The sequence below is a fragment of the Lithohypha guttulata genome, assembly GCF_036872675.1.
Source record: "Lithohypha guttulata strain CCFEE 5908 chromosome Unknown scaffold_1, whole genome shotgun sequence".
NCBI lineage: Eukaryota > Fungi > Ascomycota > Eurotiomycetes > Chaetothyriales > Trichomeriaceae > Lithohypha > Lithohypha guttulata.
In genome coordinates, this window is record NW_027042750.1 from 59696 (window position 1) to 84506 (window position 24811).

The 24811-nt window shown below is 49.0% G+C and overlaps 9 protein-coding genes across 9 annotated transcripts; 5 read left to right on the forward strand and 4 right to left on the reverse strand.

The window, feature by feature from the left end:
• Positions 1–144: 144 nt before the first annotated feature.
• LTR64_000020 (uncharacterized protein) lies at positions 145–1314 on the forward strand (the record flags this gene model as incomplete). The annotated part of the gene is made up of 1 exon (XM_064894407.1): positions 145–1314. One exon carries the CDS (start codon positions 145–147, stop codon positions 1312–1314), a length of 1170 nt encoding a protein of 389 aa, XP_064757094.1.
• Positions 1315–3210: 1896 nt separating this feature from the next.
• Positions 3211–4886, forward strand: LTR64_000021 (uncharacterized protein; the record flags this gene model as incomplete). Its single annotated transcript, XM_064894408.1, has 5 exons — positions 3211–3447; positions 3495–3646; positions 3739–3873; positions 3920–4303; positions 4349–4886. 5 exons carry the CDS (start codon positions 3211–3213, stop codon positions 4884–4886), a joined length of 1446 nt encoding a protein of 481 aa, XP_064757095.1.
• A 2481-nt stretch (positions 4887–7367) lies between these two features.
• On the reverse strand, positions 7368–8528 carry LTR64_000022 (uncharacterized protein; the record flags this gene model as incomplete). Its single annotated transcript, XM_064894409.1, has 1 exon — positions 7368–8528. The coding sequence occupies one exon, from the start codon at positions 8526–8528 to the stop codon at positions 7368–7370; it is 1161 nt and encodes a 386-aa protein (XP_064757096.1).
• Positions 8529–9508: 980 nt separating this feature from the next.
• LTR64_000023 (uncharacterized protein) lies at positions 9509–10763 on the forward strand (the record flags this gene model as incomplete). The annotated part of the gene is made up of 2 exons (XM_064894410.1): positions 9509–10441; positions 10500–10763. 2 exons carry the CDS (start codon positions 9509–9511, stop codon positions 10761–10763), a joined length of 1197 nt encoding a protein of 398 aa, XP_064757097.1.
• Positions 10764–11290: 527 nt separating this feature from the next.
• Positions 11291–13205, reverse strand: LTR64_000024 (uncharacterized protein; the record flags this gene model as incomplete). Its single annotated transcript, XM_064894411.1, is given in 3 exon segments — positions 11291–11497; positions 11511–11539; positions 11624–13205. 3 exon segments carry the CDS (start codon positions 13203–13205, stop codon positions 11291–11293), a joined length of 1818 nt encoding a protein of 605 aa, XP_064757098.1.
• A 486-nt stretch (positions 13206–13691) lies between these two features.
• ATE1 (Arginyl-tRNA--protein transferase 1) lies at positions 13692–15328 on the reverse strand (the record flags this gene model as incomplete). Its single annotated transcript, XM_064894412.1, has 2 exons — positions 13692–15055; positions 15295–15328. 2 exons carry the CDS (start codon positions 15326–15328, stop codon positions 13692–13694), a joined length of 1398 nt encoding a protein of 465 aa, XP_064757099.1.
• Positions 15329–16542: 1214 nt separating this feature from the next.
• On the forward strand, positions 16543–17071 carry LTR64_000026 (uncharacterized protein; the record flags this gene model as incomplete). The annotated part of the gene is made up of 2 exons (XM_064894413.1): positions 16543–16588; positions 16644–17071. The coding sequence occupies 2 exons, from the start codon at positions 16543–16545 to the stop codon at positions 17069–17071; spliced, it is 474 nt and encodes a 157-aa protein (XP_064757100.1).
• Positions 17072–17815: 744 nt separating this feature from the next.
• COX12 (Cytochrome c oxidase subunit 6B) lies at positions 17816–18276 on the reverse strand (the record flags this gene model as incomplete). The annotated part of the gene is made up of 4 exons (XM_064894414.1): positions 17816–17914; positions 17977–18058; positions 18115–18148; positions 18204–18276. The coding sequence occupies 4 exons, from the start codon at positions 18274–18276 to the stop codon at positions 17816–17818; spliced, it is 288 nt and encodes a 95-aa protein (XP_064757101.1).
• A 5782-nt stretch (positions 18277–24058) lies between these two features.
• Positions 24059–24808, forward strand: LTR64_000028 (uncharacterized protein; the record flags this gene model as incomplete). The annotated part of the gene is made up of 1 exon (XM_064894415.1): positions 24059–24808. The coding sequence occupies one exon, from the start codon at positions 24059–24061 to the stop codon at positions 24806–24808; it is 750 nt and encodes a 249-aa protein (XP_064757102.1).
• Between the last annotated feature and the right edge of the window lie 3 nt (positions 24809–24811).

The window sequence follows — 24811 nt, forward strand, 5'->3', positions numbered from 1 at the left end:
ATTAGGATCTGAGCATTAAGCCAATAGCAGGCCAGATCTGTCACGGACGATAATTTACCAGTAAATGTTAGGATAATACTGTCAGGTAACATAATATCTAGCTCCTGCGGGGCAAACGTTTTGTGTTCACATTTGAACCACAGCATGCCTCTACCAATAGGCGTCTATCGCGCTGACCAGGTGGGTTCTCTTCTACGTCCCAAAGACATCCTTTCAGCTCGGGCAGAGCTTCCAGTAAACAGCCAAGATACTTCTTCCCTCCGACCAATTGAAGACAAGCATATCAGCGATGTCGTCCGGAAACAACTACAGGCTGGCCTTCGCTCAGTGACTGACGGCGAATTCCGTCGCGCCTTCTTTCATCTCGACTTTCTTCGTAACCTCGAAGGTGTCACTGTTGAGGGCGGTCTTGCCAGCACGAACACATCCAAGGAAGGATTCATCCCACCACGACTCGTGATCACCGGAAAAGTCAAGCACGTCAAGCCGATTCAGCTCGATGACTTCTTGTTCTTGGAGGAGCAGATCGCCAACGCAAGAAAGGAGGGCCTCATCTCAGATGGTGAGAAAGTCACCACCAAGGTCGCCATACCTTCCCCGACGATGTGTCACTTCCGTGGTAGTCGCGAAACCATCTCGAGCGAGGCATACCCAGGCGACGATCTGACACCCTTCTTCAGCGACCTTGCGAAGGCGTACCAGGTGGAGATCAAGACCTTGTACGATGCTGGATGTCGCTTCCTGCAGCTCGATGATACGAACCTAGCGTATTTGTGTGACCCTGAAATGCGTGCAAAGGCTGGCGAAAGACACGGAGTGACGGCAGAGCAGATCACAGAGCAGTATGCAAGCCTGATCAACGCTGCTATCTCTGAAAGACCCAAGGACATGGTGATTGGGATTCATCTTTGTCGCGGTAACCACCGCAGTCAGTGGTTCGCGCAGGGTGGCTACGAGCCTGTGGCGCAAGTCCTATTCGAAAAGCTCAATGTCGATGTGTATTTCCTTGAATACGACGATGCTCGATCGGGCGATTTCGCACCTCTAAGGTTCTTGCCTGAGGAAAAGGTTGTCGTGCTTGGTGTGATGAGCAGTAAGAAAGCGGATCTAGATGATAAACAGACGATTACGAAGAGGTTGAAGGAAGCGGCGAGTCATGTTCGTGGCGGTCTGGATCAGCTGTGTCTGAGTCATCAATGTGGCTTTAGTAGTACGATGGAGGGCAATGAGTTGAGCGAGGAACAGCAGTGGGAGAAGGTGAAGCTGGAGGTGGAACTTGCGAAGCATGTTTGGGGACAGGATATCTCAAACTGAGCAGCACGTAGTAAGCAAGCAAGTCGAAGAATTGTGTCGTGAACTGGCGCAAAACAAGGATTGTGACTGCCGGACCTACAGCTCGTCTCACTCCCACGTTACACCCTTAGAGTCGGTCCTATAGTAGTACTTCGATCTCGGGCAAAACCCACGACATCGTCGAAATGTTTAAGTGTTTTGAGATGGTCCGTCGAGGACATAGAGGCTGTGAGCACTCAATCGTACGCCAAGTTCAGCTGAGTCAATGTCCCGCCATCTCGAGTCCTCATATTTCCCTCGTACACTAATCGGAAAGGCGCTGACGTCATCGCGTTGACTATCTCTTTTGCGAAATGTGACCTGAAGATTATCAACACCCAAACGCCAGTCTTGCCCGTCGAGAGTCTCGCCCCACATCTTCACCACGTTCACACCTCGACGCCAGCCAGAGGCTAGCCTTGCTATACTCGAGACATACTGTGTCTGTGTACTGTTCCTCAAGGCTATCCTGCCAGACACGTAGCGCGTCTTCGGTGACACGACTAGAAAAGCGGTCGGATCTTCTCGTGTCTGTGCTGAATTGAACCCTAAAAGCCTTCTGTTGTTCATTATCGTCGCCGCCGGATGCACGCTGGAAGTTTTAGCAGTCCTCTCATACATCAGCTTTCTCTGGTTTGGAGGTCCAAATGGGCCGGTCTGGAGGCTCATCATACTATCGAAATGGGCAGCCACATCTGTTGCTGAGACACAAGGCTTGACTTCGTGGTGGACTTTGTGCTTATGCCAAGTAATTCCTCCCGCCGGGATAGACGACTAGTAATGCGTTTGCCCAGCGGCCTCACAAGTTCTAGAAGGAATGACTCAGAGCACCTGATCTTCGTGCGGCACGATGGAGTAGGAGTGAGAGAGGGAAAGCGAAGAGAGATTGCGAAGATGGTAGGTAGTCTAGTTCCTTCCTCTTCAGCGACTCCCACTATCTGGAACGAGAAGTCTGGACGTGAGAATCTGGGCGCTTGTAGACATGACCTTGCAGCTAATTCTCATTAGCCACAGGCAGATAGAGGATGCGCAAAGCAGAGGACCCAGGAGAGGACATGTAGTTGAGCTCGATGGTGCTAGTGGTCGTCAAGTAAGATCTGGCTGACGAGTGTTAGTGGTCGTCAAGTAAGATCTGGCTGACGAGTGTTACCCTACGAGGATTTGAGGCTGTCGATCAGCCTTACATACTAACTTTTGTACTGCTAGCGTCTATGTGATATTTAGCGTGGTACTGGTGTTTACCCGTAGCCTACGATAATAAAGCAGCCAGCTTGCCCGCCTTGTGGGGACAAGCTGGCCACGTCTGAAAAACTAGTTATCGCATTTCGAATTAGAATTTGTGTGCAACGATAACACTAACACCGAGCGAAGTCACATCCTGCATGACTTCAAACCATACCCCAGACACAACAAACAGTGGAAACAGTTCAAGCGGCAACGTGGTTCGGAGTGACGCAGCTATCTCTACGTCGAGAAGGCGCAAATATGTCTCGACTGCATGCCAATCGTGTAGAAAAGCTAAAATAAAAGTAAGCAATGCAGTGCTATAGAACAGGCAATACAGCCTAACTATAGTAGTGCGACGGAGCGAACCCCTGCCAGAGATGCATTCACAGGGCCGTCGAATGCATTAGAGACGAGTTCAAAGATGGCCGACGTGTCCGCAAGCGTGACTTCGAAGAATTACACGCAAGAGCCAACGCCCTGGACACATTGGTCGAATCCATTCAAAGTTCTGACGATGAATCCATACGAGAATTGGTTCGACTGATCCGAGGAGAAGGGTCTATAAAGGACATTACTCAATACGCTCGAGGCATCTTAACACGCAACAAAGAGATTCGCAGCAGGTCCCATCCTCGCATCAGGCACTCGGTTATGAGTATCGCATCTTTGATCGACGAACCTCCTTTCCAGGTTCCCGCACAACCTTGGACCAATGTCACGACTGATGACAACGCCGTCTCTCATCTCATATCCGCATACTTCACCTGGCAATATCACCAATATCCCTCGGTGGTTCCTGACATCCTCGTGAGGGAAATGAATGCACAAGATACATCTAGCCAATTGTGCTCTTCCCTCTTGGTCAACACTATACTGTTCAATGCATGCGTAAGTTGACTGTTCGCAATCAAGCCGAATGTAACAAATCTAAATAGATGTACACCGACCACGTATGCGCCTTTGCCAATCCAGGTGATCCATCCACCAGAGGCCTCCATTACCTGGAAGAGGCGATGAGGTTGTGGAATCTCGAGGAAGGAAGTGTTTCCTTAACGACTCATCAGGCCTTGCCCTCGATGATGGCCGGGTGAGTCTGCTCTAAAGGAACCCCGTCCGTTAAGCTAAGCATATCAGTCTTGTTGTTATCGCGAGAGATCGCGCTGGCTTACTGTATACCAGTCGATTATCCGCTCTGACGACAGAGCTGATTATGAAGGTCAAAGCAAGTAAGAGGCAGGGCAAAACCGAGTTCACTTCAGACGATTTTCAACGCTCATACCGCTCATCTATATGGGCGTCTTACAACATCCGGATGTGAGGATGCCCGTTGATTATAGCGTAGAATAACTAACATATACAGGGAGCTCGCTTTAGCTTATCGAAGATCTTCGGAACTTCAAAAACCTCAGGTGAAGCGTCCGTTTGTAGATAACGAATTACAGTACCAGACGGTATGGAGACCATATCCCGACTTGGGTCCTGAAGCCCCCTTATGCCAGTTCGTGATTAACGACGCAAGATTCGATCTCTCCGAGATCACAGCCGAGCTAGTACCGTTGTCACTCAGTGGAGATCCTCAAGATAGCCCTTCGCCTGGCCATATCATCTTGGACAAAGCGGAAAAGCAGGTCCGCTTGGGTGAGGTTGAGGCAAGGTTGCTGACGTGGCAGCGATCTTTACCACCGGGCACAAGGATTGAAGACGCATTAGGGGCATATGCAACTAGTCCTTTGGTGGATCTTCAGTAAGTATGTCGTCTCCAGCCAGGCAAGGTGCTTACATATTACAGTCTAGCCTACTATTCCCGCTACATTAACATCCAAAGCATTCTCCTTCATGATACGGACATTCATGATGCGAAGAAGCCAGGAGTTGAGGAGAAGCTGATACAGTCTTGTAAAACCGTTGCCGATTTGTGTATGACTTGCTTCGCACCGGTTCATGTGCAAACAGCAGCCCTGGCCGCCTATAGCCTGATGGATCTTCTAACCAGAGCTGAAGTCCGCGATAGCTTCCATGTCATGATTGTAGCACTGAGTGGCTCGTCGCGCCGATGGCCTCTAGTTCGGGGGATTCTGAAAGTTCTTTGGCATACATTACAGGAACGGAAGCTTGACGCATGCTTAGCTGAAGCAACAGTGACTCTTTTGAAGCTTAGTGCAGTCGACAATTGGGGGCTACAAGATCATCGTCTATTCGAAGGTTCAGCATATCCGAACATAAGTGTCGCGAATGAAAAGGGACTTGAGTTCGCGGAGATGAGCGATCTACTACATCAATATTCGCTCCTTAACACAGATGATGACACTGAGGTATCGATCAAGTAGGACTAAAGGTAGGGTAGGGGCTAGGGTGATTCAACGTATGGAGAGTGTCGTTGTTGGTTTCCTCATAAGACCAGAGTATTTTCATGGTATTATTGTCGCAAGAGGGTTGTGTTATCGTTGCTTTATTCGGTTCGTACCATCCCTCCCAAGACCCGGAACGCGTCTGGCAGGTCGAGTTTTGAGCAACTCCTGCAATTTCTAGTTGGTACAGACTCGCTGCCCTTCAGCAGATATCGGATGCACTACTTGTTCTTACCTCAAGTTGAGACTAATTCTGTAGAAAATTCCCGCTGATGGAGCTGGTGAGTATCAATCTGGTACTGAGCTTTATATCCTGTTCTATATGGCTCTAGACTGCATACGATATCGTGAAAGCTAGCATCCAGTGTGAATATGAGATGGCTTGTCGAAAATCTGTACGAAGGCGCACGTGCTAGATTTGCATCTAATTCTCTGTACGATACCGAAATCATAGCACGACTAGGGACATGCTATCGAACAACATTCTATGTGCGGCAGTCCATACAGCTCGACCGTAGCCCTCGTTGACCGTTGTTGACGATAAAGCTTCCTTTGCTGCTTCCTAAGCACACCGTACGGAGGATACGCTTCACGCGGACTGGCATACACTTCTAGACTGTGCCTGCCGAATGGAGTTATCAAAAGTCCTGCTCCAGACTTTGCAACAACATGAGCGGTATAAATAGCTTGAGCGTCCCAGGCTTTGCAAACGATGATCATATTCTACATGACAACAATGGTACAAGTGCTCTTGTTCTCAAGATTTTCGAGCCTCTCCAACAGGCTCGAATGTAGATTCCTTTGCCTAGGCAAAATACGATGCACGAACATTGGATATGTTTCGATAGAGCGAAACAGACTCCGCCCAGCCTCAGTGCCAAGATTTTGACGAACTCTTGGCTCAAATAGCAGAGATTCTAGGCTGGCCTCTTCCGGCAGTCACCTAATTGACTGCACTCATTGAGCTGTTTTGTCTCGGAGCCAAGTGCACTGCGATGACCCGTACGAATAACAAAGATTTCAACATTGGGCAGGGAGCAACCAAGGTCTTCGATGCCATAGGCACCTAAGACGTAAGAAGATTTGCAGGAGTTGCTTCGCACCTTGACCTTCACCCAATTCCTATCTATGATCTTCGAGTCTCCTTCGGTCGTCTGAATAAGTGATTCAGGCTCAGAAGTCATGTATTCTACAAGCACAAACTACTCTTCCAGCCTGGATTTGAATCTACACATTACCTTCTTCTCTGTGACAGTGTTGGGGGATGTTCATGCAATTCGCGTGCCGACAGGAATGAACGAGTTGTCCCCTGTGCAACGGTCGCTGTGATCCAGCATGTCCACAAGACCGCCGACCGAATCATTTCCTCCCCATCTCCTTTTCCAATTTCTCTTGCTTCTCCTGCATTGCCAGCATGGACGATCGCGTCATGCCAGTATTGAGTCTTCATCGTGTACTTTACATCGCCTTCTGGCCCATCTCCAAGACAATGACGGTACACTGGGTCTTCGCATGGAAGAGCAAGTGTCGTGCTCAGCCATTTCGCACGTTTCTAGAGGACGAATAGCGGCTGACCCTTACCCTCTACCTGTACATTTCTGCAAGGCTGGTACCCGATGATTGCAGGACCTTCAATCGAGTTGCAACAAGACATCAACCCTGGAACTACTCAAGACTCTTCGACTTTTGTTCAAGGCATCCATACTGTTTGACTTGAGCTTGCCTGCTACTTCAACTTGATTCAATTGCCGGGTGTTCACAATGTGGCCTTTAGCGGTGGTCTGATTCATCGAGATAGTCTGCGAGCTCGTACACGTCCCATTCCCGCGTCCTCACCACTAGACCTTCTCCATCGCTTTAAAAGGACATGCAGTGTCGTTTCAGCTCCAGTATGTCCCTTTCCCATGTCTATACTCGTCTTCCATAGCCGAACGATGGACCAGGACAATAGTGATGTCGTTTCCTAAGGGAGCCTGTAAACGCGACTAAGACTACAGCGCACTGAACTGAAACCATTCAATGACTTGCTAGATCTATGAGTGTGCAACTGCTCAGTGACAGACATGCTGAGACCCGGAACCGAGCGAGGTCGGCTCCTTCTTGCAAAGAGCAGTACGAATCTGACAAGAATCGCATTGTTCGACAAGGCAATGACTGGCCGGGTAGCCGACACAAGAACCATGCGAGGTGTTTCAAGTACTCTTGCGTGAAAGCGTAAATAGTGTCGCTGGTGGGAACGGAGTAGGGATCGTTGATATCGATGGAGGACGGGTAGCTGCATCCTCGGGAATTGTTGTTGTACGAGCTTGTAGTGTTGGAACATCGTGGAGGATACTGTGAACAGGACGGGTGTGTCAATGTGCTACCGTAGCGAGGATGGCTCGATTCAAGAGGAACGCTAGTGTAATAGTTCTCATCCACAGGCCTGCGCAGTGGCATGGATAAAGGACGTGAAGCTGCTCACCTCGATCCATGTCCACCTGCAGTCACCGTCGCATTCGTCCTTGGCGCCGTCGGGAAATTCCTCGAGCTCAAAAAGGCACCCTTGAGGGCTCTGATCTCTTGCTTGAATTTGGTTGCTTCCTGCTCTTTCTTATCCGACTTCTTTGCATCGCCATTTGCGCTCGAGTAGGTGCTGTAATAGTTGTTTGTAAGCATACTATAGCTCGACTCCATAGTATCTAGTTTTCCTTGGAAGTCCTCAAGGGTCTTCTGCAGGTATTTCTCATTATTACTTGAGTGTTCCATAGAGTCAACCAGACTACGGATAGCATACGCCAGGCCCGAGAGTCGCTGTGACTGCGCTATAGTAGAATCAAGGGTGGGGCGAGATAATTCGACTTCAGAGGATGAGCGAGAGAGACCTGGAGTGGTCTGAGTTGCAATGTCGCGGTGAAAGAGCTCGGTTGGGTCAGAGTCAAGAGATTCGACATCGTCGTCTTCGCGATCCTGGAGCTTCTTGACAGCAGAGGTTGCTATGTAGGGGACATGAGAGACCAAGCCTTCGAGTTTGTCGTTGAATTTCTCAAGATCGTCTAGGGTTGTGCTTGCAAAGTCATGTCGGGCTTCGGTCAAGGTCTGTAGCATTGGCTCGATGATGTACTTGCTTGCTGCCCAGGTCAATGCTGAGACGCCAGCGATAGCATATCCAGCATGAACAAGGCGTTCAACAGTGACAAGAGGTGGTGGTTTCTGAGGCTTCACCAGAAATTCAGGATATGTTATTATAGGTGGGACGTCTCTCTTAGGCTCGCTAATTGTGGTGGAGGTTGTGGTGGAGTTGACAATGGACCTGGATGCTAGAGTAGGGGTTTCCTGAACATCTCGCTTGCCTTGCGTAGTGTCGTGGACAGTTTTGAGCTCACTTGCCCAGTCCTGTTCTTCTGAGAGTAGCTGATCGATCGCGTCAGCTGACAGACCCTTCTCTTTCAAGAACTCGACTTTGTCCTCGCGAGAAGCGTCTCGTATCTCATCTTCTTTGAGGAAGTGTCGCGCAACATCGAGTAGCTCTGGCGACGGTTTCTCGTCCTGGGTTGTGCTATCTGCGGCTTGTTGTGGTGCATCAGAGTGACTCGCTGCTTGTTGCCACGCAGGTATTGTCGCCTTTTTCGCATCAGACATTGTGAAAGTTGTCAGATATTGGCGAGCCTAAGTCATTGCGTAGGAACATATACTGCAAACATACTCAGCGCAAGACGTGAATAAGTGGTCGAACATCATCGTAAAAGTGCATGCAGCGTGGAATTACAAACCTCGGTCAACAAGGCTAACTTACTTGAAGAACGCTAACTAACGCGAAACTGTGGCACTCTCCAGCCACATGTGGCGTATAAATCGCGTTGTCGACGACCTTCTGTGCGCTTCAAGTCAACAAAGGTGCCCTTGTCATATCTTTGGGCGACAGCGAGCCCGCAGCATCAACAACAAAAACACGCGGCTCATCAAGTCGGCTTCATTCAAGCAATAGAGATCGGAAATTAAGGCATCAAAGTGAAAATTGTTAAAAAGAAAAGCCAGATATGGCGGAAAGAAGTCGACGAGTAAGGAGGCAGATTAGCGATGTGACAGAAGGCTCACCTGAAGTTTCGGATGCAGAAAGCGAGGATTTCGACCCGAGGAAGACAGATGCCGCCAGAAGGGGAGGAGGAAGACCAGAGTAAGTACCGGTCTCTTATCAGTGAGCCAACTTGAAGTGATGGAGTGAAAACCTGTGATCCGGTAGAACATGTTTTTACTGTGATATTTTGTGACATTGCAAACGAGGAGAATGTGCGCGTGGATCTCGATGCCTGTGAGAATCCCTGAAGACCAGAAATTGGGAACCACTGGGACAAAATCTCGAAAGGCAGGCACACCAGTCACACTTTCCACGACTGCTCCATGTAAACCTGCTTGCCTCTACCCACGTCTCCCTTCATCGATCTTTCACGCTGGCGTTCCTCACTCTCAAATATCGTCAAACTAACAAATCCTCCAGACCACAAATAAGTCCAAACACTTCGCGAGCAAAACGAGGAATCAGTGCCCAAACCACAACTCCGCAAACGTCGATCACAAACAGCAATGGCTCTCCGGATTCACGGCAGTCCATTAAACTCACCATGAAAGTTGCACCCAGTAAGTTGCGTGAGGTCATGCGTGCAAACGAGGTCGATTCGTTGCGAGACACGCTCGGAGGTGGCCAGGTCCTCAGCGGACCACGGAGTAGTCGAAGTGCTCGAACTGTATCAGCTACTGCCACTAGTCAACCACGGACGCCCACTGGAAGGACAGCGGCTAGTAAGTCCAAGTATGCTGAGTTGCAGGAGAGTGACGAGGAAGACGACGTGGGAGAAGAGGATACGACCATGAACGATTTTGATGAGATCGGTGCTGAAGCCGAAGGTGATACTGACGACCAAGAAGACGATGAGGAGGAGGAGGAGGAAGACGACGACGGCGACGTGGATATGGATGACGGTCCTGCCCCAGCCCCTGCCCCTCTACCTCACCCAACCAAGAAGAACACAAATTTACCCCGGCCACCAAAGATCACCCTCAAAACTCCTGCCAAGAAAGGAACTGCAACCACCAAACAAGCCCTCAAGCCATCGGTCATTGTCACGCCGACGGATGTCGGTCCGGTCCGGTCTGTAGAAGACCAGGAGATAGCTGAGGATGAAGATGATGATAGAGAGGATCTTGAAGACTCTGAGATGCCAGAAGACGAGGAAGTCGAAGAAGAGCTTGACAATACCAACGTCACTGGTGAAGATCTGGACGACGCAACCAATCTCGACATTGATGACGACGACGACGATCTTTCAGACAGCCTATCTGACGACGAGTCTGGTACTCACGATCCTGCCAAACTGACAGCTCGTCAAAGACGTCATGGTGAACAAGAATTGATGAGTCTCGATATGGCTCCTCAGCAGAGGAAGTTCTTCACCGACGCAGAAAAAGCAATGAAGAAAGACGAACACGCGAGAAAACGTAAAGAGTTGACGAAGCGAAAGACGCAGGAAGAAAAGACTGCTGCTCTGAACAGACTGGTGAGTTCATACAGCCTGCAATACACTCACGGATCAAGTACTAATCTGTGTCACCCAGCTTAAACCCCAAGTTTCCAAATCTCGCGGCGCAGCTCCAAAAGCCGAGACTCTGGCCGCTCAAATGGCCGCTGCTGGAGTCGGTCTCGGTGCTGGAGAAGAAGACACTCTCCCTGAGCAGAAAGCTGACCCGCTGTATACGCGATGGGTAAGTAACAAGGACGGAGTGCGGCTTGGAGTTCCTGAGGAATGGCTTGGAAAGAAGGTAGGAACTTATTTCGGTCCGCCTCTGCCAGCTGGGAGGATGGTCATGGAAGTCGAATAGGACAGGCATTGAGATAGGTGTTGAAGTACGGAGCGATAGATTCTAAGACAAGCAATGGCGTTGAATGCAAGAATTGGGTCTACAGATAGATGGGGTGGCCGGTCCTGTATGCATGTACGCGAAGGCTTGGGGCAAGAATATGGACTCAATTCTTAGCACACCTACGTATCTTTACCTGGTAAAAATGGGGTTAAGTCAATCTTTCGTGGATAGTCGAGATGGATTACGTGAATCGGCAGGGGCAGTTTTCGAGGATCCAGAGCTTCCAATGCACTTCGGCGCCATGCCGCGTCGTAGTTGTTGGAATTGTAGAGCCACGAGCACGCATTCACCTCCATCATAGAAAAAATTTGCAACTTTTGGCTTTGACCTTGATCTATGACCACGTTGCGAGAGAGGAGTCAGAAGTTTAGAACAAGCACGTTACGGTGTATTGTCCTCTATACCACTCTATGAGTCTATACTCTATCGAGACCAGTGGTTTTGCACGACATTGAGAATGATGGTCAGCAGGCCTTCTTGCTCAATTAGACAGCACCAGCGGTTTCGCTATCAGAAACTTGGCCTGTTTCGGGCATGGCAGCATCTACATCTGCAGCAGTCGTTGTGTCACGCTCGCCTGCCTCTGCTTTCAGAAGTGACTCTGATACACCAGCCTTGACCTTCTTCACCTCGTCATGCTTAGCATTGGTGCAACTCAAATCTCCATAGACTTTGCCCCCCAATGGTGTTTTCTAGGAAGCAGACCGGTCGAGGTTTGGGGTTCATGCTGGCGCCTGCAAGAAATATATTAGCTCGTTCCACTCGACATCAAGAACTTCCACTCACATGTGCACTTCCCACTTATGACAGCGACTTACAATAACAAATCTCATCACACTCTGCAATCGCCTGTCTGCGTTTCACGTTTCCCCACTTATCACAATAATAGCCTGAATTGTTCTGGCAAAGATCTGCGAGGCGTCGAGAGCCGTAGCAGTTCAAAGCGTAGTCGTTAATGGCGGGAGAATTGGGAGCGATGAGTTTGGTGGTGATGAGGGTTGTGGTGGGACGCATTGGAGGAACAGGAGGAGGCGGCCTGGGATTGGTGACTTGGTGACGAGGAACGATGGGTAGTGTGCTCGAACTAGAAGTTAATTTGATTATGGTCTGGATGGGAAGACTTATGATAGGGTCATCTAATAGCGGAGTAAAGCTTAACGAGACGAGGGAGGAAGAGACTATCTTGGTGTCTGCTTGCGTTGGTAGGGTGATTATTGGATCGTCTTCCGGGGCAGTAAACGTTAGAGATGTAAGGCGGATCGAGGTTGATTTGATTGGCCCTTCTGTGGGAAGGGTGATCATGGGATCATCTTCTGGTACACTGAATGTCAGTGGAGTGAGGGATATGGAAGTGCGATCTGTGGTCGACGTTGAATTGCAGCTGGTAATGGCCGTTGTTGGCACTGTAGGCAAGGTAAAAACAGGCTCTGTCATCGAGGTAGTGTCTGTCGTCGAAGCTGAGACAACAAATGAACGTCGACTCAGGTTCACCATATCCAGACTCGTATCTGTGACTGTCACGGGCGCAGGACTCGCCTCCACCACTTCAACCACCTGCTCTCCTTTCACCTTGACTTTGCCACTACCAGCGCCCTTCACAACGTTGCAATCCAATGCTCCATTGAAGTTCAAGAAACATTGTGGAAATGGTTTAGGATTCATGTTCACACAGCTACAGAACTGGTGACAGATCTGGTCATACTTCGACCACTTCAGAGAGCCCCATTTATCGCAGTAATACCCATTGTCTTCTTGACAGGATTGAGTTATACCTGGCGAGGCGTAGCAGTTGATAGCAAAGTTGTTCACTGCAGGAGCAAGAGTTCGCGTGATCGTGGTCTTTGCTTGGCCCGGCTTGGGTGGCGGGTCCATGTTGCCTTGCCGTGGGAGGAGGGCAGGAAGGGTGATTAGGGGTGAAGGAGAGGCAGTGCGGCTGCTGAAGGGATCGAAAGTGTCTGAGGGTGGAAGGAAAGAAGTCAATGGTACAGCATCGTCGGAAAATGGTGATAGCAGATCGGAAAGTGACACTGCCGTCGGAGCAAGGTAAGGTTGAGCTGCACTGGTTGTCTTTGAGTTGCCGGTTATGAGGCTTCCCAGGAGCTCAGAAAGGCCGGAGTGTTGAGTTGTATAGTCTGTAGCAAAGATATCTCCTTCAAGCTCGACCTTGTTCTTCGTGACCTCAGTATCACTCTTTTTAATCATGTCTGAGGACATGTCCTTGATCGCAAGCTTGATTGTCCGAAAAGTAGTAGGTCCTGTCTCAACAGCAAGGTTGGAGGGAGACGGAGGGCTCTCGGCATCGGGAGGGACATCAGAAGGAGGAGTGTAAGTGCTGAAGCCCGCGGCGGTAAGGGAAAGGGCGATGAAAGTAATTTTGGCCTTGTGCTTGAATGGAGACATCGTGCAATAGTATTTTCCGATTCGAGTGTATGAATTACCGACTGAATCTGTGAGGGTCAATCTTGTCGAGGACGATCGCAGATTTTTGGTTCAGAAACTTGAGATCCTTGGAGAAACGAAAGTTGAGGATGGGCAGCTGCAAGGAACTTGAAGGCAAGTGCGAAAATTACACATAGCAAAATGTAGCGACTTTCACGTGAATTGTCGGTAGCAAACAGCTTCAACGATATTTCGACGTCAAAGTGAGGGTACTGTGGAGACTGGATTTCGAATAGAAGAAGTGTTGTCGGCGTGGTTCTGTAGCTTGCATCTCGATAACCAACATTATCACTCACCTAGTGTGATGTATAGGCAGTACATAATGGTGAATATCCGATCAACCAATACTCGCCCTAGTGAAGATAGTGGATTGTCGTTCGAGTAAAGGCTGTTGACCTTACACTTTCATCCATTACAGTCGAGGTACCTTTTCAGCACCCTGATCAATCAAAACAAGGCTAGAGCAGAGTCTTCCAACAACTTCGGCCCAGTGGCTGCAATTAGTTCAGCTGCTATTCCTTTGATAGTGTTCGGTTCATCAATCTTCCAGTCTTCCCAGCCACGAATGTCTTCGAGCTCAACCAAAGAAGTCCTGACGAGTAGTCCCATGTGACCTAAATTAGGTTCAAGCTTTTTCATTTCCTTCTTCGTCAGAATACCAGGCATGTTGTAGTCAAACAACGAGCCCTGTGGAATATCAGTATCATCAATGTCGGAAATGTCTGAGTCGACCTCATAGGCCGAATCCCCCTTGCTGCTGCTTTCCTTTTTATGAGGCTGATATGACTTGTGTTGTTCAGGGCTCGCGTCCTGCACTAGAAGGCGAATTGCATCTACACTTGTTGCTGTTTTTTGGTCTGCAGAAACGGAAACATATTTCCTGATGTCTAATTTCTGTCTGAACTCATTGTCGAGCGAGTGCCACTCGAGACTTTCAGGATCCAGAAGGAAGCTTGGCTCGAACCTGCCTTTGTATCTCATCTTCGGAATTGTGTGAATGTAGTAGCCCATATAGTAATACTGATAACCTTTCTCCAAAGTGAAAGCAATCTCGTGTAGAGCGCTGATTTTGCCCCAATCCCAACCTTGGTAGTCCGGGTCGTAGAAAAGATAAACAGAGCTCACGGCATGTGGCATCAGATCAAGAACACCCACCGCAACGAGCTTTCCATCCAGTCGGTAACATTGATGGTACGATCCCAGCTTCATAGTCTTACCTTTGATCTTCAAAGTCTGTCTGTTCAATCCGTTGCATAGAAATCTCTGGAAGCTGGCTTCCGTCCACCTCGATTCAGGATCTTTATGGATTTTGGTCTGGTACCTGAGCATGACTTCGTGCTTCTCTTGTGTGCAGCTGTCGCCCTCCAGCGTTACCTCGAACTTATGGGCTGGCTCGATCGACTTTCCGGTTCTCTTTCCTTCCGGTCGTGGTAGACGACTGTATTCGGTTCTATGTGCTGCTTCAGTAACATCGAATTTGTCTCTCTTCTGTCGCTTCGCATCTCTAGATTGTGGACACAGCATAGCCGCTTTTCGTTTGTACTCTGGACCGAGCACGAAGTCGTTGAGCTTGTTGATTGCCGAACGCTGTTCCTTCTTAGCCTTGAAGTCGGCGCCTTTCAGCCTGATGGTATAATGTGGGCAACACGATCGTGAGAGATCCGGCTTGTAGTATGTTGTGCCAGATCTTCTCCATCCTCTGTCCATAAGTTCCTGATAGTGATCGATCCTCATGTTATCGCATGACATGTAGTATGAGCTATTACCATTGTCGGTCTTGCAGTAGCCACACTGCTTGCTCCTTTGATAGCCTGTTTAGACATAATTAGCTCAGCCTAAGATCTGTAATGGTTGGTCTGTCAAGTACCAGAGGCAGATCGGAGACTTTCAGACGTGACACAGCAGGAATGGAATTGTGTTCAGTTGCCAATCCGGACCAGATCGTGGTTCTCCCCAAGTCCAGCATGACGATGTGGAAAGACTTTAATGCGCACGTACAACAAGTGACGGGTAAAAGTAAATCGTCTTGAATAATCTGGATTCCGCTTACCTAGTGGCTTAAGAATAGAAATTCCTGTGGCCATCTGACTAGTGCACCTCGCCTTCACGAGCCAAGAGCTATGCAAGAGAAACGATGTGATTCTCAGAAGGAGTCAAATTCGAATATGGCTTGACTGGGACGTTGATACGGTACAGTCCCGCAGGATGATTGGTTTGGTACAGAAGCAGCTTTTGACAGTTGAAAAAGACTAAGCGAGTTGCCAGAAGCCAAAGCGGGCTGATTGTTGGAAAATCAATGGATTCGCAAACGACAAGTAAGAGTCGTGTGCCTGATGTCGTGTGAGAAGGAGGCCGAAAGTTGTGCGGCAAGTTCTGCTCGGATAGAGCACGTGGGCAGATGAACGGTGTCTGTAAATTGGAGCTACTGTAGAAAAGCAGCACAACAGGACTACTGGTATGGCATCAGCTCCCGCATCGCATACAGCCGTGGTGGAGCGGATGGGCAACTCTGATGGGCAAACCCAACGCATCTAGTACATAACAATCGTGGATAATTATGTGCTGGCAGTAGGGCAAAGGGATTAGAATCGCTTGAAGAAGGGATGAGTTGTGGATGAAAAGAGACGGGTGCTGGGCGCTGTAAGGCAGATTCAGAAAAACAGTAATAGGTAGCATTGCCTTGTATGAGAACCACATTGTTCATGCGAAGGATACACAACATTCAGAATTAGCCCAGAGATACACAATGGACATTACTGGGAATAAGCGAAAGGCCAAAAGGCAGGTGCGAATAAAGGAGAGCACGCAAAATGTGGAAGGGACGACCGAGCAGGTGGTTTCCGGTGATTGTCCAGTCCGCAGTCTCCAGTTGCGAGTTGAGCTACCTTAATTTTCTTACCGCTTTCGCGCACCTTCTTGGTGTTTTTTCTCAACCCACCAGCAAGACATACAAGAAGCATGTCTCCCTCTTTCTCGTGCTTCTGCTTCGGCCTTTGTCCCAGCAAGTCTTCACCGTTCCTCCAGTCCCGGCCTCGGGTCCGAAGGCACTTTCTTCACATTTGCTTCAAGCAGAACCACCAACAAACGCCGTCACCATGAATTTCCACTGATTGTGTTGCCTTCTTTTCAAAGCCACCTTGTCGCCGCCCGCATCAGTCACCTACAGCTCTAGTCTTGTCGTATTGTCTTGCAGCAAATTAGATATCTCTAGCTTGACCAGAACTTTTATCCCACCACTCTGTTGTCCTTCTACAAGCGTACAATTTCTCTCGACATTGACCACGGCGACGACAACAAGATGGCAGGTCAATCAATGACTTCTCGTACTGGCACAGGCAATCAACGTTTGTCCTCCTTGTATTGAGATTGGGTTTGCAGACTCTTCTAACCATGTCTCAGGCTATGGATCAAAAGGCGAACGACTGGTAGCAGGCGTTGTACCCTTGTCCAGCGACAAAACCAAAGTCCTCCTCATACAATCGTCGAGCCGCACAAGCTGGGTCTTGCCCAAAGGAGGTTGGGAGCTCGATGAGGACACAGCGTCTGCAGCAGCGCAAAGAGAAGCTTGGGAAGAAGGTGGCATCATCTGCAAGATCGACAAAGATCTAGGGATGATTCCCGATATCAGACCTACAAATGCTGTCACCAAAAATGCACCAAAAGCTAGTTACCAATTCTTCGAGGCTACAGTCACAGAAGAGAAGGTTAACTGGCCAGAGAAGCACAAGCGCTCGAGAGCTTGGTACACTTTCTCGCAAGCTGCTCAATTACTGGCACAACGACCCGAGTTACTGGAAGCTCTCAAAAGAAGTTCTATGAAGCGGTAGACTGGTCAGTATCCTTGAGCACTACTCAGCTCACAAGTATGGGGGTCGGCTGTTGATCAACCAAATCCTTTTCACGAGGCAGGATAGACACGTTTACAGAATGGCCCAAGAGGCCATAACAGCTATGCATACCGCGAACACAGCGCAATACACTCTACGAGGCGCAGGCGATGCATTATCATGCAGCCTACGTCCTTCCCAATTCACCTTGCATGTTGTTCTTGTGACATGCTTCGAGACGTGCCACAACGCGTAGGATGTATTCACGAATAGCAATATAGTCTCCACACGCGTGTAGGTACGAGCGCTCAATGATTTTCAATGCTGTTCCACTGTTGTACAGCTTGCATACGCGGGTCAGGTTTTGTGTAACACAGGAGTGCACGAAACGTCGGATATGTGTGCAAGGAGTCGTCTGATAGCCGTAATGCAGACGTCAACATGAGACCAATGATCCTGTATTCGGTGAAATATGAGCACAGTCAATTGAGCACTGCCATGACTATGTCCCTCGACCGGAGGATGTGATAGCCTGGAAGTATGGAGAAAGAAAGCAGTGCAAGTTGTAGAGTCTGCGCAGGACTAGACAGAGGAGCATGAAGGCAGAACCAGCTCAGGGAGACTGTGCAAGTATTGAGCATGGCTTCTTTCAGGATCGGAGCGTCTCGAATGCGGCCTGATACTCATATATACACTCCTGTTACCACCTGCTCATGTTGCTGCTCTTCCGGCGTGCAAAGTAATCTAATGCTCCAAATCGACGGGAAAATTGCCAGCTTCTCTCTGGTCGTTCCATCGCATGACCCACGAGTTCGGGCATAGTGATCGGTAGGCGAGGTAGAACTGTTTGTCGTCCGAATCAGCACGCTAGTCCTTGATGATGTCCATATCTGACACAAACATACCTGTCTGCAAGGCTTGAAATCCTCTCCTTTTGCAATCACGCACTTGTGGTAGTCGACGTAGTTCTGCCAGCAGTGCTTTGTCCTGTTTTCACCTATCAATATTGCTGAACGCCACGGATTCAACACATGGTAACGTACTGGTTCTGGTTAGGGAATCTAGCGTCGTAGCCAGCTGTCGCAATGTCAAATTCTTATCCTATGCATCTGGACCCACGCTTCTGACTGACCTGTGACAAACTTGAAGGGCTTGGTGACATTGCCTCCAAGATCCTCTGGATCAGGCATCTCGATATCAGGCATTTTAGTTGAGAGTCTGGCTATCTATCGTAAGTCCTTAGGAGGGCGGCTCGTGCCTGTAGCTTGTCGATGTTGTAGATTCGGCGGAGAGTTCGTGGCGCGACTACTAGAGCTCAAACATCGAAGTCATGAGAGAGAAGGCCCGCCAAGCTCCCAGGACAAGCGCAGTCGAGCTTAAACTCACGTGATAACCACCAAAACAGATCGGAGGCAGGAAGGAAGCAGGAGCATTTCCGAAGCTCGCTTCTGCCAGTGACGTTTCGCGCGGCTGCTGTTGTTGCAACTTCCTCACTACAATAACCACATCTTCAGCTTACGAGCTCTGATATATACCACCCTCCACTCCGATAGCCACAATGAACTCTGCTATGCGAATTCCTGCTTTAAGGGCAGCTGCTGCTCTGCGTGCCCCAGCTATGCGCGCTCCAATCGTCCGATCTACGCAGTCCACAATACTGCAGCATGCGAAGATCTTTGGAGCACAGAAGTGGTTTGCGAGGACATTCTCGACTACTATGGTTGCGAGGAGGGAGAAGGTAAGCAGACGCCGAATGTTAGACAGGAAAGACGACCAAAGCTAACACTTTAAAAGGAGGACGACCAAAGCGGTATGCACTCATGCACTTAAGCTCGAAAATGAGCATGGACAAGGAGAAGCAGTAGCTAATTCATCACAGCGCATACCATCACCCAACGGATCCGTCAACTGAAGCGCATGCCACCTGAGTTGATCCCTCTCTTCGTCGTTATCTTGTACGTATACCAAACAATAGAGATGGTGTAGGAGAACGTAAAGAGCAAGCTGACAACATCATAGTTTCGCCCTTGGAGCTGCCATGTTTGCTATCGTAAGGAAGTTGTTCACCGACAAGACTCTGCGACTCACTAAGAGCAAGCCAGCAAGACCTGAGCCAAGCCACCCTTAGTCTCAGGACGAGGCAGACTGAGACGGAACATTTCTTGACTGTGCAGGATCTACGCAAATAGACACAAAATTGCTGTACAATCACAAGGGGCGAACTCTTGCCTGAATTCAATACCGAACTATGGACCAATAGGTGCAATGCTGACATCTGGGACTTTGATTGCCTGCCTTCTGTTCTCACTTGTGTGCGCATGATCTCTTGACACAACATTTCGGACCACTGCGCTACCTCTTCACGATGCTGCCTCTTGTACTAATCTGATTCCAATCGCTGGGGAATCCTAATCTACGCAGATTCTTGCCTCGCAAGTACGTTTCTACAACCCTCCATGAAATCTGACCATCAGAACAACTCTCCACTTTCGTACCTATATTTCAACCACTCCTACACTTCGAGCCTGCTAAGCTTAGCGAGCGTCTTCTCCAGTCGAGTTATCCGAAGTCATGCAGCAAAGATGAAACTCCTTCACTGCTGGTCCCAGGACAAGTCAGCTAATTATTTTGCAGTTGCCATTCTACTTTCCAATTGAATTGGACAGCGCACCAGAAGCAAGAGGCACCCTCCAAGATTGCTCACTACTCAAGCCACTCTTAGCTTCTGACTGAACGCTGATGTTTCCTGCCTAGCCACGGAACAAAGCCTTTCTGCAGCAATAGCGGGCAGTCACCAATGACGAGAATATGCTTGCGTATCTCTGAGAGACCCAAGATTCCTGTACGTCAGCCCACGTTCGACTAAACGGAAGCTCGGTCGTTTGTGTTACTGCTTGACTTTCACACGACTAAATGCCATACTTGCTTGGAACTGAGAACACAGTTCTATCTGATCGAAGCGTCGAGCCTGCTTTATATGAAGCCGGAATTCGCAATCGACTTACGGCTGAGTGACGTCGCAATCATTCGGTATCTTCCATGTTCGGCCATTCCGAATGCCACGTCACGCCTACAGTTGTCACGGTCAAGCATAGTTTCAGCCTTCTAAAAGCATCCGAACCCAAGACCTAATGCGACATGAGAAGTTGCATACCAGAATCAATCCGTTTGCTCATCTGCAACGCCATTTGCCTAGCCTTCGCTAGGATCGGATGGTGAAAGCGGCCTGACAATTTCTCACACCTGATGTCCGATTCTTATCTGTGCTCAAACATCTATCCGTTGGTCGCAGTACTTTTTGTTAGATCAATGGCATTCCTCCAGCCAAATGTATTTGCAGAAACTTCTCCATGGACCCAGAATGAACACCTTCACCATGCTTCTTGCCAAACCTTCAGATTGACCGCAAAACTTCAACAGTGCCACTTCAGCAAGTCCTTCAGTCAAAGCAATGAGGCTGCGTTTCCGGGACGGTGAGCAACCTGTTGGAATTTCGTGACTCACTAATACTCGACGGGATCTGTGCTTGACTTGTCATGTTTGCTGCTGCCGCTCATATTCCATCGACGCGAACAGCAGGTTTTCTGGCTGCACTCGAGGGTATCAAATCGACAGTGTGGTCGCCGATCGCCTTGTCAGACATTCGAATTACCCTGCTTCCGTCCGAACTCACGACGCTTGATCACAGCCTTCCGATTGCTCAAAGAACCACTTGACGCTAAGAGCGCCATGGCAGGGTCGACGTCCGACAACAATGACGACTCGTGTGTCGTAGCGCAACCAGATTGATATGACTCTATTACGAAAGAGCTTGGAGGTGCCAGAAGAGAGTTCAACAGACATCGTCACTCGTTTCGAGGACTATGTCGAAGTCTATCAACCATATACAGGTCTGATCAGACTGGCAGTGACAGGCACGAACGTTGAGCTTCTGCTCCGTCTTGCTGAAACTAGATGTTCGCCATGACCAGTCAAGCTTCAGCCAGCATAAATCCACAACCAATTCGTGGTCAATGTCCAGGGCGGCGGATCATGACAGGTTGTCTTCGCATAAGCCCTGCCAAACCTCTGTCCCAAAGCCACTTTCCAAGCAAATCGAATGTACGATCCCCCTTTTGGTTTCCTCTTTTCGAAAGTAACCATGTTCGACGCATCGCACAAATGTTTATAGATATATATGCACTTGTTCACTGAGCGCAGTCGAATTCGATGACAAGCCACCGGTCCAAGTGCACGGTTTCCTGGTCGCCTGCGTCTATGGAAGCAGCACCTACGTCGGTACACATTCACTCCCTACTGATAACCGAAGGTCGGCGGTGCGCTTACACAGTGTTGACCATACATGCAGCCGAACCAGAAGTTCAGATGCGAGAAAAAGAGATTATCCGTTCACCTCGCTTTCGCTGTCACGCGATGTTCGTTCAAGACAGCAAAGATGTTGCACCACTCCTTCACGTATACGAAATTCCGCAAGAGCACGACTCCATGGTCAGCAAATTGTGCTGTTCAATGGGACAAATCCATAATTGATGAAGGTCTCGGTCAAGTCTATGCGATACTCGCTTGTCCAATCAGACATAAACATATCAATCGGACCAACATCGCCTGCCAAACAGAACGGGTTCAGAATTTCTCTATTCGGGAGCCACGATCACATCAGCATGCTGCAACAAGTCTACGACGTAAAATATGGAACTATCTGGTGGGCACAATTGTGGTCGACCTCGTCACTCTCATCAAAATGTCCATGATGTGTACGGTCATCGTTAACGTGTTCACTATGCGTTTGATCGTGGCTGAACACCTTTGTGTGGTGATCCATGAGATGTCTGATGTGCTCGGCTTACCCAGATTGGTTCACGTATGATCAGAGCTTGTTTTCAGTCAGCCAACAGAATTGATACTGGTGAACACCCTGAATGGACCTTACACATTCTAGTGCGCAGCTACAAGTCGATCTCAGGTGCTGTCAGCACACGCAACAATGTAGTAGTACGGAGATTCGCTACACCACATCGATATTGGACAGCGCTGTCGGACGGATGTTTTTCAGAAATTTGTCGACCACGTATTCGTACTTCTGACAACATAGGCTCGTGGCCCAGCACCCAGGAATTCAGGTTTCAATACCCTAAAGTACACTGTATCGTCAGCAGAGAGCTCAAAAGATAGTTTGTTGATACATGCCCTGGATGAGGCGCCTGAGATCGATAGCGTCGCTCCTCCAGTGAGACTGTTCTGTTTAATGGACCTGAAAATCATCTATCAGACAAGATGCACCAGCAGAATCAGTTTTATGCTAGCAGGCACTATTGATACCCTATCATATTATCAAACTGCCGCTATTACCTTAGCCGGGCGTGCGAAGTTGGCAAAATTTATGGCGCCATCCGCAAGTTGTATTCAACTCATAGTTTGCTCTCAATGTTGTCGTCGAATATGAGAATATTCTTCAGACTACGTCAGAAGGCGGAGATGGAAAATTTGTAAGAGAAAGAGAGAGTGCAGCAAGCGCTTGCCCATCGAGTCACAGCACGCCGTCCAGGTTGAAGGAGCTCGAATCCGGTCAAGACCGTCTGTAATAGCTGATGGAGACATGCCAAGATAGCAGGCCACAATGTAGACGACATGGAAGGTAGCTCGGAAGATCAAGAATGCTATCACCAAGGCTGTGTCAAGTATCATCTCATCAGCTTTGACCCGTATGCTTCCCTCTCCACAGTCCTGCTGTGGATAAGATGAATGCTGAAGAGGTGAGTGAACATTAAGGATTTGCCTTCAACAACAGCCACGCAAGATCATGGCTAACGCTCATGCTTACTGATTCGGCATATCAGTACACCTCACTGCCAGACTGTACCTCGAGGCACCTATAAGTGCTGAAATAACCTCCGATGTACCTGGACGACAAGCTATCAACTCGATCGCATTGACTACCAACAGTCGCACAGCGTTTGAATTGCTCACAAGGAAAGATTTGTCTCACGTCAAAAAGCCTGTTAGATCTTTCGCAGGACATGTCATCAACCCGAGAGCTGCCGTCTGAGACCGTGGCAAGGGGTGGTCTTGTCGCTTTTGCGCTGAGATATGGAAAAACTCACACGCCATTGGTAAACATCATTCCAGATGATCAAGCAACCAGATTGTCATCTTGCGATCTCATCAAGCGCGTGAATTTGCGCCTGCAAGCCATGACGAAGTGGTTGTACCAGCAAACTATAAACATGAACAGCTGTATTTCATCAAGCTCAGCTTTCCTTTTTGCTCTTCGATATCCAGCACATGTCGGACAGATCCGAATTAGTGGCGTTCACAAACTAGCCTTACGAGACACGGCTCTATATCACGATCCAAAAGAAGAATCAGCATATGCGTCGCGTCTTCTTTGGTCCCTCTTCGCGAAATAGGTGAACCACGTCTCAGGGAACAGCTGAACAAGCAAGCCATGGTGTGTTAGCTACTAATTCATGTATGATCAATCCGGAAGCATTACGAATGCACGACTGAACACATACCTGCTCGTCCACGGCTGTGCAGGCTTCTATCAAGATTGCGTCCCCGGATTCTGTAACATGTTGCAACATATCCAACACTTATTAACCCGTTCCCAGCCTCTGCAAGCATCGATTCACATGCCGAGTACGCAAGCAACGACCCGGCTGCTGCTTACTTGCATATGTGTCTATTCGACCGAACCGTTATCACAATATTGCACTGTCTCCTAACGGAAACCAATGAGGCAGTGCCACTGCATATCACCTCGTTGTTGGTACTGAACATGCAACACGCTGCAAGCCGTGTCACTAAGCATTAACCCTGACCCGCATAGGGGTATATAGCTTCCTCTTCCCGTCCGGATTCTTCTCCCCACACTTTTCAATCGTGAGAAACAAGATCAAGTTCACCAACCAGCTCGCACGACTTTGGAACTTCCACACGGATCTTCGATACTCGCTCATAACAGATCAACCCTGTAGTCTGGCTGCGATGGCAGACTCAGCTTACTCGACTAATGTCTCTTCTCCTGACACGCCGAAAGTGGTAACTATTCGCTCTGCAACCACTGACCAAGACATGCTGAACAGCCATATTGAGACCATGACCATGAAAGAGCGGCAGAACCTTACCACTGGATCAAAAGTTGTGGTTACCATCTACGACCAAGAAACCCGAACCCAACACCAGTCGCAGCCAATCCCACTGAAGGTCCTCAAAGCGGCCTTCAATGCCGTTGACAGCCACCTCAAAACCCTTGAGGCACAGGGTAAAGACCTAAGCAAGTTGGACAACGTTATCGTTGAAGTTCCTTGTCACAAGAGCTTCTTTGCCATTATGGCCTACCTGAAGTTTAGCATCATCGATGCGAAGGGCGCACTTAGTGACATGAGAGCCTTGCCGAACGACGAGATGTCACTCATAGGATACATGCACATCGGAGAGGTCGCTGTGGCCCTTGGTTTTCGCCATGTATTGGATCAAATGAAAGAGAAGATTCTACGTACATTCTATCGAGGCCCAGGCCATAGATACCGCCTCCCAATCCAGGCTGTCCGAGCACTTGCTGGAAACAACCATTATAGTCAGTTCAGCAACATGGTTAGAGATAAACTGGTGTCCTCAGCTGCTCAGGCATGTCTGGAACATGACTTGATCAACAAACACGGGGTGGAAGATATCATGGAGGAACTACCACGATTCGGAGATCGAGTGTACGCCGAACACGAGCGATTGTGCTAGACA